The following is a 14,382-nucleotide window of genomic DNA, read 5'->3' as shown; positions in this document are numbered from 1 at the left end:
CTTCTAGATTGTTACATCTTTCCTATTGACCTTGGGTGGATAATCCACCAAAAAAAAGAGAGAGATCCGAAAGACATTACATGAAGTGCCAGTGCAAGAGTAGGTGGTCAGAGTTTTCGTCTTATTCATTGCAGAACACAAACTGTTGAGGTAATAATAACCCCTGCCCCCACCTCCCTCTTCCTGCAGCCCTTCAGTAAGACCATCAGCTCTCTAGTTAGCAGATCCATGAATGTAGCAGAACATGAAGATACTAAAGAACCCCCATCAGAAAATAAGATGTCAATGATCTCTCCTCTCTAGTATGGCTATGGCTCTCCAGAAGAATAATCCCTTTTCCACCCATTGGCAATCGGAACCTCTCCAAATAATGATCCTCCCAAACTGAATCACCATAACCCACTGACCTGACTAGAAATAAAGATTGTGCTTTTACCATTGTAAATGCCTCCCCAATCATAGGAGGGCTAGGATTTCCTAAAAAGCAGCCATCAAATTCTAATTTGATGGACAAAGATTGATCGTGGGTTGGATAGAAGGGCTAACCTGAAACCTAGTGGGATGCTTGGGATACTCCATTGTCCATATTATACATTCATTTTCATGTCACTAAAGAAGATTTCAGATGCCAATCAAAAAGTTTTAATTTGATAGATTAGAAGTGGCCAAAAGCATTCCTTGAATATGGTATGGTTGAGATGAGCTTGGGATACTCCATTGTCCATATTATACTACAGGTTACCCAGTTCATGGGGGAATTTTTTGGTTGCTTCTTTTAAGATGAGGTTAAATTAAATGCACTTCTTATTTGTAGACTTCTACTCTACCTAGGATGCCTATCATTTCCCTTTTCTTTATACCCTGAAGTATGATTGAGATGATGCGACCCATCCATCATGTGCCATCATTGGGTTTGTCTATGTTCTATGATATGGCTCCAAAAAATAAAATAAAAATAAATGAACTTAGTGCCATTCCCCAAAATGGGGGGAAGTGGAGCCAGGTTCTAACTTAAATTATGATACATTTTTTACTATTTCCATTAAAACAAAAGAAAGTTTACTTATGTATGGTTTATTCAAGCATTTCCCTCTCTAGGCTAGTATGTAATGATAACTTCTGTTTCATTGTCATGTTTTCAGGGTGTAGCCAAAAGTTTGCAGAGAGCTTGTGTTTCAAGAATGGAACCATTTCAGGCATGTGCTAGTTTTATTTCTAATTTTCTTATGATATTCCATAACATAATTGACAGTTTCTTGTTGCTTCCCAAAATAGTTTAATTGGAAGCTGCTGTTTTGTGCTTTGAAAATGTGATGACAGTGCTTCTTTCCACAAGAAATTGTTAAGAACACAAAGACCCCGGTTTTTCTTGTTAACCCAGCCTATGATTTTTGGCAGGTAAGTATCTTTATACATATTTTACATTTGTTTATAATGATGATGGTGATGGTTTTCCAAACATTAGTATTTCTTGCATTTTGACTTGTTTTTCAGATACAACACATTTTGGCACCAGATGCATCTGACCCTTACAACAACTGGCGAAAGTGTAAATTGAATATAAACAATTGTAACGCCAGCCAGATTGAAAGACTACAAGGTAATAAATTCAAGACTCTATTCCTCTCCTACCTAAATGGTCTCAGTTCAACAATCTATTGAACTTGATGACCACAATCATTCAATGCACATACTCTTTCCTGGACCATTAGGTGAAGAAATTTCATCACAAAAATGATTTGAAGCATGGTATGGTTAGGCCATTAGGGTCATCTCCTAGATGAGTGTAATTGAATTGGAGGTTCCTGACCATCTGAAAGAGCTTCCCTTTCTTTCACCTTTATATGTTTTACAGTTAAGTTACCTATGCTATAAATATACCATACAGATGTTGTCATCCATGTTATAGTGTGCTCTACTTACAAAGTTCTCATGTGCAGGATTCCGGAACTCCATGCTAAAGTCTCTTCATGAGTTCCAGCAGAACAAGGACGAGGGGGGGATGTTCATAAATTCTTGTTTTGCTCACTGCCAGACATGGATGGCTAGTACATGGCATTCACCTAGCTCTCCAAGAATCAATAACAAGGTAAGGGGACATATTAATGTCTGTTAGAGTACTAACACTAAATGATATTTGTAGTTTTAGATGTGGCTTGAAAATTTGGTCTACCTTCTCATGTTAGGATTCTCATTCTGTAAATGTCAACTTGTAGTCCCTGGATGCTCCTTATCTTCCTTTTTGTATGCAACTTATAATGCCTCATGTCTAAGGTGTTACTTGGACTTGTTTTTAATAATTCTCCTGTGTCAGTGTGCCCTATTAGACCCCAATGTAACACATTGATCTAGTTAATAGAATTTATAAATGGTTTGACCTCTAGGCCTTGTTGAAGTTTTATTGGAATCATGTGATTCCCTCAGAATATGCTGCTGGTTCTTCATTGTTTATTCATTTTCAATAACATCTGCTTTCATCCTTGCTTGGATAGCTGCAGCATCACCCCCATGGGGGGAGGGAGAAAGGTCTTTAAAATGCAAGAGTTCCTAGCGTGTTCTCTGGGTTGAGTCTGTCTTTTGTTCTTCTCTATGGGTATTGCCAATTGGTGTTGGTATATGGCACTTGTCCAAGTAGGAATTCAAATCACATAAACTGCCAAAAAATCCGTCGTCATTCTATCTACAAAATTGGATGTCATAGTCAGTTTCCCTGTGAACCCCCTTGCAGCTTCTGATGTTTTTTCTGGATATTAGCATAGAAAGTCTATTGCTTATAGAGATCAAACACCATGGCTTGCAAGATATATGGACTTGGAATCTTGAAGATTAAATTATTAGTTCATGGGCCTACTGGTTCAATTCTCTATGAAATGGAAGCGCTGCTAACCAGTGTTTTAAAAGGCATGGGAGGCATACGCCTGGAGGAGCGCCTCCAGGCGAGGCACTCCCAAAACACCCTGAGGCGTATGCCAGAGGCGCTGACACCTCTGAGGCGTACGCCTCAGGTGCAAGAGGAGTACGCCCCATGCACTTTTTTCATGAGGCGTACACCTCATGTGCCTCGTGTACATCTTATATAAAAAGACAAAAAAAAAGAAAAAAAAAAAGGAAAGGAAAGGAAAGGAAAAGAAAGGTAAGGGGAAGAAAAAGAAAGAGAAGAAAAAAGAGAAAAGGAAATAAAAAGAAAGGAAAGGGAAGGGAAGAAAAGATAAGGGGAAAGAAAGTGGTTTGCCCCTTGCCCCTTTGGCTGGGGGGCAAAGCCCCCTAGACGCCCCCTGCCCCCTTTTCAATGCAGACCAATTTGTTTTTTTGAGTTAGGGGTCCGCTCCGGCGCTTTGACAAGACCCTTCATTTCCACTAATGTTGTGCATTTTTATTATTCTTAATATAAAAGATTTTTATTAAAAATGAGATCCCCCCCCCCTTCGTCTTCTTCCTCCTAACCCCCTCCTCTTAAGGAGGCTTATGCCTCCTTGTGTCCGGGAGGTTTATGCCTCTTGTGTTCTGAACTATGCCTCACACCTCTAGGTAGTGGAACGCCTCGCATCACACGTCTGCGTTTTAAAACATTGCTGCTAGTTTACCAAATGGACAACTCTGTAGTTCCATGTATTTAGTAACCTGGGTGGTTAATTGTTATATGACCATGTAGGGTCACAATCTGATCTGTTTTACTCAACTGTTATTGATTTTATTGTTCTGGTGCTTCAGACTATCCTGATTTGATTTAAATTTGATATGTTGTCCTAGAATATGATTTGGAAATATCTTGCCCTTCCATACTTTGTTATTCCTTGTATCTTCCTTTGCTGTCACCACAAAATTCAACCTTTAGTCCAAGAAATTTTTATGGGCTGGACTGGTGAGTGGTGACTTGTTTTTTTGGCTATTCTTCCAAACAGACTATTGCAGAATCTGTTGCAGATTGGTTTTTTGACCGAAAAGTAGTGAAGGAAATTGATTGCCCCTATCCATGCAATCCTACCTGTCATAATATGGATTTTAGCGGAGGCCTATGAGGATCAGGATCATTTCAGTGTCAATTGAGCTTTTGATTTTAAATCTGGCTGATTACTCCATGTTATTGGCACAACTGCTCTTCACATGTATAGAAATTGAAGTTGTGAAGGAATGCCCATGGAGATGGAAAATGAAGGAACAGAAAGTTTATTGGTAACTAATTTGTTCTCCCGTACTAATAGAGAAAATTATGTAGCTTGCTGGTTTGTTCTGTAATTAAAGAGAATTATGTGGTTTGTTGGCTTGTGTAGATCATGGATTCTCCTTTCTACTTTTTATCATTTAAAATCCACTCCCCGATCCTTCATGGGTACTTCATAAAAAAAAGGCCATTACCGAGTGTTGGTCCCAGTTTTCGGGGTCTTTAGTCTTGGGAGGGGTAGATCCAATATAATTTGATTGATTTAATTATGTATGTTCATGTATACTTGAAAATTTTTATTGTATCTATGTTGATTTGTTGGGCCTATCGATCTGTGTGAGCTCCTTATTCTTTTATTATTTGTCTTTTATTTTATGTTTATGAGCTTTAATTGTAATGGACACAAGTCTCTTTTTTATATACTGTTAATGGCTGTCTTGTAATACACATTTAAGAGTTCAACTATGGTACATTTAGTAATATTTGCTGCACGATAAACCCAGATATCAACTGTACATTTAATTGTAATGGCTTTCGCATTAAAGTCTTTACTTTTAATTCATGTTTCAAAAATGTACTTTCACATTTAACAGGTGTGCTTATCATTACATTCAACCAATCACATCTTTTGTTTTATGGTACAGCAGATGTACCATACGTTTTGCCCCACATTTAATTATGCTCAGAATTAGATCAAATAAAACTCCATTTGGGGGCCAGGAGATAGCCACAATCTCTTTCCCAAACAAACTTCTCTATTGATTTGAACTCTCTTCCATTTTCTTCTTAAGATTTGATTAATCTGTGAGGATTATTGCTGTTTTGTTTTTTTAGTAGAGGTGGTTTGGATGTAGTATTTTTACTAAATCGTCGTAAGGTTAAAGTTTCAGGCAAGTAATTTTCAATTCAATTTTTTCATGAAATGCAATATCAAATTTATTTTTAGTTCATTTTACTAATAGTATATAATATTCCGATCATTTTTAGTTTAATTTATTTTACTATTTAATATCTAACTTCAATCTGAATTTAATTCAAATTTGATATAAACCTATGAATAAATCCGATTTGAATCTGAAATTCTGAATATAAATGAATCAAATTGGAATTTGCCTGCATCCAATTCAATTTGATCGTTTGTAGCTCCACTAAAAGGAAAACTGGGATAAAAACTAAGTTGCATTTGGTTAGGCAGCCAATCAATGAATCAATTTGTGAACAGTTGTCTTTTTCTCAGAAAAAAAATATAATAATATCGTTGATTGACTTCATCTCTCTTTTTATTTATATTGGAGCAAGGTTCAAAATATCGATATGCCGGCAGGGAATAGATTGTTAAGGTCATTGTAATAAGAACTTGGAAATCCTCCTGGCAGCGCTAGGGGTACTAAACATGGTTGTTTGATAAGATCCTATTCAGACAGACTTGATCATGCCTCGTTAGTGAAAGTTGAATTGTCCGACTCCTGTGGGGAGTAACGCAATGCGCAATGGGATCTTCTGCGAACAAAAACTCTGCACACACTCAGTAAAAATGAGCATTCATCCGTACATTGGGAACATCCTCTATAATACAAGATATTCCCAATGTGTGGTTAGGAGCTGTGTGAGCGAAGTTTTTGCTTGCAATTTTAACTGTTAAGCCAGTCCCTTTGACTCTGAGTTGCTCCACAAGGAAAAAAGTAGATTGGAATGAATTGCCAGGTGATATATTTCAAATATTGCTCATAGACATTATAGTAGAGCCTGAATCTTATGAAAATGACAACTGTATTAATGCTTTTAGTCTGAGAGCATGTCATTCAGCTGCACATTGGAAATATCTTTCATGCAAATATGTTAAATTCCTAGGGAGATGTTTTCCATGATGGTTGGACACTGTGCTTTTAGAGTGTTGGCACAACTTTTACCTAGTGCATGTTGCAATCCATTGATATGACACCTACGGTCCTAAATCCTAATGGATCTATATCTTCCAAAGTGCGGATGCTGTGGTGTTAGTGCTGGCATGGTTTTTACCTAGCGCAGTAGCGTTTGCATCAATCCATTGATGTGACACCTATGGCCCTAACGGGGGCTTGGATCGGTTACCCACAAGTTGTTCCCACATCTCTTAGAGTGGGAACATTTCGTGGGCAACAGAAGTGTGGGAACATTTTGTGGGTAACACATCAGAAGTGTCTTAATGGACTTATTTCTTCCAAAGGTGTGTCTTAGAGTCCGAAACCCAGTTAATTGTTTTTTATTTTTCTCAGATGAAATGACGAAAAGACTTACTTTTTAGTGGCACCACATGAATTCCCTTCAACAAGAATTCACTTTGCAAAAGACAAAAAAAAAAAAAAATAGGAAGTTGCACAAAACTTTTGCTAGGATAATGTTGTAGTGGAGGGCTAAAACCGAGAATCAAGGTCATAGATGTATTGGAATGGCCTCAGCAAGACGTCATTCCAGTGAAGGTGGCGGAGCGATGGATCAAAGATTTTAATTTCATTGTTTTAATTAATGCAGCGCTACGCCATTGTCACAGCAAAAGTGGTTTGCTTCAAGAAAGGGCCACTTTCTACTTTCTAGGATTCATCATCACTCATGTGGCGGAGGAACTCGGCAACTGGGTGAGGTGAGGCCTTGAAGGCATCCATAAAACACATTGGATCTGCTGCTTACACTGCACACCCCATCATCCTTTTCTTTCTCTCTCTCTCTCTCTCGGTATTTGAGGAGGCTCAGGTTCATCTGTTCTAAACTTCTAATCCCCATATGAAAGAGCTGTATGCGATCCCAGATCCGAAAAAATCCTATCTAATCATTCTTTTGTTCACAAATTGTAACGAGGTTGAGGGTTTCGTTCGGATAACCGGATCCAAGGTGAGACTCCAAAAAGGCTGATGCATTGAACTGCGACATACGATCTCTCTCCCGTGAAGTCGGGTCTAGGAATGGTCAAGAAATTGAGAATTAGTGTGGCGACTGTACGTAGGTCCAACGAAAACGAATCTCGTTTAAGACCCAAATCCTATAATTAGGATACGGGTCGAGTATGGTCTGGCCCATTCCATTCTATTCTATATAGTATATCGTCAAGTCATGAAGCCCTGTCAGTGACCCGGCTGGCTGCCTGTTACCTTGCTATGGCCCATGGCAGGCCCAATGAAATGAAATGAAGGAATAAAAAAAACAAACAAATTAAGTTGCAACTTTGAAACTGTAGTACTACTGTATTGGTGAATTTGGTGTTATGTTTACTAGTGTAATGACACGAATCAAATGCTATGTACGTGTGTAAGTATTTTTACAAGGCAATTATATAATCGCATTTAACTTTTATGGCCTTCTATAAAATCAAACCAACGCAAATATCCATTTTATAAATAAAAAATATAAATATAAAATAATAGGTAATGTGCCATTATTCTTGCGTATATACTGACTATAAAATGAAAACAAGTCAGGGTTTTTGAACTTTTAAACATTCAATACAATACAATACAATACTAACAATAGTAGCAGTAGGTCACGGGGAGGAAAAGACCAAAACATCAATCAAGTCAGACTCAGACCTCAGACCTCAGAATAAAGAACAAATTATAGCAAGAAATACATACTCAACAATTGTGACTTCTGACGTGTGAGAGTAGATTTCTAGTTCCGGAGGCAACAAGTTTTCAAGAGGATTACGGTCATTGTTTGAGACTTGTAAGTGAGAGAAAGAGAGCAAGTTGGTTTCATTTTCACACAAACCCCCAATCCCCATTGTTTAGTTTAGGAGTGTTTTTTTTGTTTTTCTTGAAAAATTTTATTTAACTTAGGAGTTAGGACTTTGGACTTTGGAGGTATATATATACTATATATATATATATATATATATTTATTTATTGCAAGTTGGAATTTGGAAACCTATTTCTATTTCTATTCCTTTATAGTTCTATTAATTTATTAATCTTGAGCTGAACAATAGCTTGGTGGTATTAAAATTTGCCAGGGAAGTCACAGGTTGACTAAACAAAACTGATATTCTAAAGTTACAGAGAAACCTTCCCCCTTTTTTTAAATAAAGAACCGCGTTGAACTGGGCTAATGAAGTTCTCACAACTCACTTGCCTGTCTTAATTAATTAACCAAAAACTTCAATCTAGAATGCTAAGTGCTTCATACATAGCTTGGCTTCTTATCCCACACTGCCATTGGTACACACATGCTGCGCATCAAAGCCCTGGCCCCTTGGTGCATCTGTCAACGGTCTGGTTGGACCCAATAGATCATAGTTGATCTGGCCCTACTGTAATTTATAACAGGGTTAGAACAGGATTGGCATTTTAAGAAATGTTTGTAGATGACGGAGAGAGACAAATCAACAAGGTTTATTTTCAAATTGAATTGGGCCCGAGTCTACACTGTCCCAAGTCCCAACCCATTGACAGGTCTTGTCCTGACTCTGAGGGAGGGTTGGCAAGATCACTAAAAGCTTCATCTTTTCCAAGGATTGCTGAAGCATTAAGTTTCGGTTTCACTCCTCTCTCTAAACGGCATTTAGAGCGTGGGGATGGAATAGCTTTTCAATGTACGAGTATGAAGATATGAAAGGAATTGGTTGGTTGTTGAAAGAAATAAATAAGGTGACATTTGGCAAGTTTTTTTTTAAACATCTTTTCCAGACTGGTTGGTTAAGACATATCTTTTTGTGCAAAGACGCGATAAAGAAGAGTTAAAAAAGCTTCATGTGGAATTTTTCTAAATAACACAAAACAAGCTTTGCACGTATTTTTTAGGCGGTATTTTTTGATGGCTAAATCTTTCCCAAACGAAACGGGAAAAAAGACCAAAACTCAAGCTGCCAGACTTCTAAACAGCTAACAACCCCCATAAAGAGTTAAGAGACGCACCAAACTGGGCCTAAATAAATAATGGGTTGATCACATTATTCAAATATTCAATCACAAACTCTACCATTGCTTGGTGCAGTTGAGCAGTTGGGCCTGAGAATGCAGGTTGCAGTTTGAGAGTGGTCACTGGTCAGAATCCTATCGACACCCCAAAATAATAGAGGCCTTCTTCCCATGGAAATGGACAAAATAGTAACATAACCAATGCCCAGATCATGGGCTTCATTAACAATCACTACATCAGTTGATTGCATCACATCACTGGCAACAAGGTGCTCAAAAGGCTACTATGCTATCATAGTTCTGAAACCCGTAATCTTTCCTCACCATAACTAGTAGTAATAAGCTCCGATTTTTTGCTCCTTTTAGCACATCATTTTTAAGAGAAAATACCAATTCAAAGTTTCCACTTACTGGTATCTTCTCATATTACCATTAAGAAGCAGAAGGTTCCAACAATGGAGAATAGAAAATAAGGGAATAAATTGAAAGGTTCGAGGCCAAGGAATTGCTCTTTTAGTTATTAATTTGCATAATGGAACTCCTTCGAGGAGCACCATTTATTAGAAAATTACAAGTATCTATGGCAGCTTAAAATTAAAATGCAGCAGCTTGTACACCTTTACAGTTTTCCCACCACCTGATACACAAGTCACAACTAGTCTCTCTGTCTCTCTCCGCAGTTGTTCAAAGTATGTTACAAAGGTGAACGGGAAGAAAAAAAGGAAAGAAATTAAAAATGAAATAAAGAAACAAAAAAGCCTGATTTTTGTTTTCTGTGGGTTCTCTCTCTCTCTCTCTCTATCTCTCTCTCTCTCTATATATATATATTTTCTGTTTGTGGATTGGATATCTATATTTACACACACGACCGCCATATCCTTCCCTCCAACGAAATAACAATGATAGAGATATCATCATGGTACCGCCGACGATCCCCCTGTGGTATTTCTAGCAACTCGTGAAAGTCCATACCTGCAATTTATGCATTATATATAAATAATCAAGTCAAATCTAGTTCGCTTTCTCAGTCATTTTTCTTACTTGTCTTGTTTTAATCTGTTGGTTTTGATTGAAACTTGAAACATGGAACTTACCAGCTTTCTTTGCTGCACGAAATAGGACTTCTTCAACAAGGTGTTGTGCGGGATCCCCTTCGGGCCATGAAGCAATGAAAAGTTCAACTTCAGACACAGCCTCCTCATTGGTGAAGTATTGGTAGAGTCCATCGGATGACAGTATCAAAAACCTGTCTTTAGGGCCCACTCTATGGTGATAGAGAGATGGGGAACAGGTGATGTATGGGGAAGTTCCTACATAGTCAATTCTGAACATCTCCAGAAGTGCATTATTCCATTTGGGCTGCAGAAACCCAGAGAAGTCGTGTATCAGAAATGATATAAAAAAAACAACACATCTAACCAAACAAGACATGTAGAAAAGAACAGCATTTTCAAACTCTGCCTGATCTTGGAATTTCTTTTGAATCGACATCAAGATCTTTTAACAACAACTAATTTCTCTATTTTACAGAAGCGCCAATTCAGGGCAGGAATAACCATCTTCATGCTGTGCATCTATTTCAAACGTTACGGAGTTCATGGTTGGTCTGGACCAAATTTCAGTGAAGTGATTCCTATCCTACCTAAAGCAAAGATCCATCACATTGTTGTGGTCTACTATTGAAATTATAACTATACCTAACAATGTTAATAGTAGTATTTTATACAATAAGGAGTTTTTTCAATTTCGGCAGAGAGGCATCTTATTCTACCTTCTTACCCCGACTTAGAGTTTTCTCAATTTTGGCAGAAAGAGGACCACAACCATAGGAGAAATGGTGAAATAGAACCAGATTTAATGGGCATTCGTTTGATCAATTATGTGTGTGATGCAAATGTGAATTATCAAAAAAAGAAAATACCTGTTTCAGAAAGCCAGCGCCAAAAGCCCGTGTGACCTTCAAGGAACCTTTCACGCGGTCATTTGTGACAGCAGAAGCATCATCTGGGTGTTCGTTCTTTATTCTCTGGACTTCCTGAAATACAACATAAAACAAAGGTCATATATTGCTGCTGAATCCGCAACTCCAGATCCACGGAAGCCTATCAATCATCCATCCTATAGAGGAGATTCCAGACTGTGTATTGTGTATGGTTGAGAGAGGCTTGAAAACTTTGTTTGGTTCTTTTGTTCTTTCTTTCTTTCTTTTCGAGAGGAAGGTTGTAGGACATTACCTCCTCGATAGAAGTACTGTGGTCGATAGTGAGCTGAAAGGCAGCTAAGTTGGATAATGTATCGAATCGATCACCACCAGATGCTTCAAGATCATACAGAGTTTCCTCATTGATCCGTTCCAAGTCCTGCCGGGCTTTTCCTAGCCAAAGGTCGGGCTCTGCTTTATGAGCTAATACCGCTCGACTATCACCCACATTCATCAAGTAGACATCTTCTCCTTTCATTAACATTACCAGAACACATGAACCCATCAGAGCCAGCTCCGGATTTTCCATTACCATCTTATCCGCGATATCTAAATAGGCTTCCTCCGTCTTTCTCAAAGCTTGAGAAAGAGCTTTTAAGACGTCCGAGTGATTAATAGCCGCCAACGCCGATCCCTGTGAATTAGAACGACTCAACTGTTCCTTGAGCTTCCGATCAAGCTCCAACCTCTCTCTGTCCCATTCACACTTCCACCTCCTCTGACTCTCCTCCCATTTCTTCGCTGCCCCCTTATACCTGTTCTTCGAGTTCCTACGACTACTTCTCTTGGGATTCGAATTAGCATCTTCAACACCAGACGGAGATGGATAATTTTCCGGCTCCACACAGTGAGAGCAACCAGCAGCCGTTCGATCGCATACCCTACCCTGATCAGACTCGTCGGATGTCGATGTATGAGAGGTAGCCGTAGCATCCTTTTCCACATTAGGACCCGTGGCTGCGGGAGTGGGGGAGGCGGGGGTGATGGTGGAAGGAGATTCATACTTGTCATCCCATAATAACCCCTTGAGCTCCTTGTGCACAGCAGAATAGAGATTAGAGAGAAGATAATCGGGCGCATCAGGGCCATTGAATCCATCATAAATCCCGACGAAAACCCACCCGTGTTCCTCGGAGATCACAACATGGACTCGATCTTCCCCGGCTTTCCCTTGAGCCCATTGAAGATTCTGGCTTTCGAAAGAATAGTCGTCATCCAAGCTCCCTTCGCTGCTCAAATTTGTGCTACTGACGGTGAGGTTCTCCCCGTTCTTCTCCGACCCAACAACCCAATCAGATTCTTTGACGGAGGCGACCCCTTTGACCGGGGCAACCACGGAGTTCTGACCACGACTGATGGTCTTTGCGATGGCCTGCCGGAGAACCTGAATCAGAGACCCCTTTTTGGATCTTGGTCTAAACGCATAACCCCCATGAGAGAAGCTCCTCTGAAACTGATCAGACCCCTTATCCAGAGGACCTGAAAACAAGCCACGCTCAAGAGGTCCAGACATGAAGCCTCTCTCGATCGGACCAGATAAAAATCCCCTATCGAGGGGACCGGAACCCATAACTCCCCCGAAATTTCCGGACAATGGGCCAGAATTCATGAGATAGCGAGGAACAGGTTGCAGGGGAATGGAAGCAAAGGAGGTAGAGCTTTCAAAAGCGGCAGCTCGATCAAGACTGTTATAGGAATAGAGATTAACCAAAGCTGTAGAGAGAGGGGTAGACGTGTTAGCACTTACAGAAGCGCCAGAGATGGATCGAAAGGTGGTGGTCTCCTCGGAGTAAACCTTGGAGGAGGAGAGACGAGAGGGATCGGGGCGAACGTAGCAGAAGGAGTGACCAAGACCTTCATCGAGAGGCTCGGATATAACAACAGCTATGTCATGACCGCGGCGAACTCCACCGGCGCCGAGGAAGCAGGAGGTGCCAAGCTTCCCGCAACCGTTACCCATGGAAAATAACCGAGAGATAGAGAATTTCGGGCGTTACAATCCCCAGAATCGATATATCATTGCCGATATTTAGTGTCCGCTTTTTCTTGATGTACCTTTTATTTTTATCGTTTGAGAAGAGGAGAGAAGCAAACAGCTCTTAATTCAAATAATAACTAATAAAAGAGAGAAGGAGAAAGAGAAAGAAATGTGGAGGAGGAGGAGGATTGAGGAAGACAGAGGAAAAAGGAGGAAGAGATGAAGAAGCCAAGAAGGGGGCGAAGGAAAGGCGTTGACTTTTGGGTGTGGGTTTTGAGAAAAAATTAAAAAAAAGTTGATTTTTTTTGGTTGAAACTTAAGACTTTGAGAGTTGAGACTTGAGAGAGAGAGAGAGAGAGGAGAGGGGGACGGGGGGCTGGCTTGGCTTTGTGGGGAGGCGTTGACTAACTACTAAATATATAAGAATATGAATATGAAGGCAGGGATAGGGTTTTGGACTTTTTGGGTTGCTTTAGGCGAGTAAACGAACGAAAGCTGATAAGGTGAAGTGGAAGAAGAAGGGAGGGCTAATAATACCAAAAAGTCAAAGACCGAAATCCAACCCTCCTTAAAGGGAGAGCTAATAAATCCAGCCGTTGGATTCTGGTAAAAGTCAGATGATCAGTGATAGTTGACCGACACGTGGCCGTTTAGAGTCGCAGCCGTGGACGTTCATCTAAACCTGTGGCTGTGAGAGACAAACAAGCACAGCACTCCACTTTTGTTTTTATTTTACTTTCAGACAGCTGACTTTTATTTTGGTTATCCTTAATTTTATGAGGCCTATTTATTTTGTTTTGTTAAAAGTTAGGGAAGTGTAGGGTGTAGACTGTAGAATAGAGAGGGGAGAGGGAGATATATTTCAGATAGATTTCTCTTTCTCTTTCTCTCTCTCTCTTCTTTATTTATTATTTATATTTTGGGGCGCAGATGTGAACTCGGAAGGGAAGCGGATGGAGTTTTCCATTAATAATTTTATTTTGGTGAGGAGTTGGGTGGTTAGATGTGGCTTATTACTACCGCGTGAGCATTATTCGGCAACCTGACGGAAATGCCCCTGCTCTCAGTTGACTTGAAATCCCTTGATTCCCTCCCTCGTTGAACGGTTCAGATCCCCCTTTGCTCAAAACATCTCGAGCCAACCGCGTTGACAAAGAAACATTTTTATATGTTATATAAAAATTATAAAGGCCAACAAGTTGGTTCCATGCCCTTACACCGTCACCAAGTAGGACTGTAGGTGGAGGTGGACTATCTTTTTTTTTTTTTCAGTTGTCTAAATTTGTAATGGTGTGGTATGATCGCCCTTTTATTTATTTATTATTATATATTTAGATTTGGATTTTGGAGGGTCCAAATTCCATTTATAGGTGTT

The 14,382-nt window shown here is 39.6% G+C and overlaps 2 protein-coding genes across 3 annotated transcripts in view; one reads left to right on the top strand and one right to left on the bottom strand.

Annotated features, from left to right (window-relative positions):
* LOC148868086 (pectin acetylesterase 5-like) overlaps positions 1-4,518 on the top strand; it is a 34,128-nt gene extending 29,610 nt beyond the window's left edge. For both annotated transcript variants that reach the window (XM_088971951.1, XM_088971950.1), the window contains 5 exons: positions 1,143-1,196; positions 1,321-1,398; positions 1,495-1,600; positions 1,941-2,089; positions 3,903-4,518. In XM_088971951.1, coding sequence (XP_088828077.1) covers positions 1,143-1,196; positions 1,321-1,398; positions 1,495-1,600; positions 1,941-2,089; positions 3,903-4,019 — 504 coding nt within the window. In that variant the 3' untranslated portion in view covers positions 4,020-4,518. The remainder of the gene's footprint in view (positions 1-1,142; positions 1,197-1,320; positions 1,399-1,494; positions 1,601-1,940; positions 2,090-3,902) is intronic.
* A 5,008-nt stretch (positions 4,519-9,526) lies between these two features.
* On the bottom strand, positions 9,527-13,398 carry LOC148868085 (putative protein phosphatase 2C 23). Its single transcript, XM_088973051.1, has 4 exons — positions 11,283-13,398; positions 10,970-11,083; positions 10,143-10,407; positions 9,527-10,020 (listed from the first exon to the last, which is right to left on the bottom strand). The coding sequence occupies exons 1-4, from the start codon at positions 12,987-12,989 to the stop codon at positions 9,905-9,907; spliced, it is 2,202 nt and encodes a 733-aa protein (XP_088829177.1). The 5' UTR covers positions 12,990-13,398; the 3' UTR covers positions 9,527-9,904.
* Between the last annotated feature and the right edge of the window lie 984 nt (positions 13,399-14,382).

This window comes from Nelumbo lutea, chromosome 2 (genome assembly GCF_056320005.1).
Source record: "Nelumbo lutea isolate HS-2025 chromosome 2, American lotus-T2T, whole genome shotgun sequence".
NCBI lineage: Eukaryota > Viridiplantae > Streptophyta > Magnoliopsida > Proteales > Nelumbonaceae > Nelumbo > Nelumbo lutea.
The sequence above is the reverse complement of the archived record's forward strand: the minus strand, read 5'-3'. Positions and strand labels throughout refer to the sequence as shown.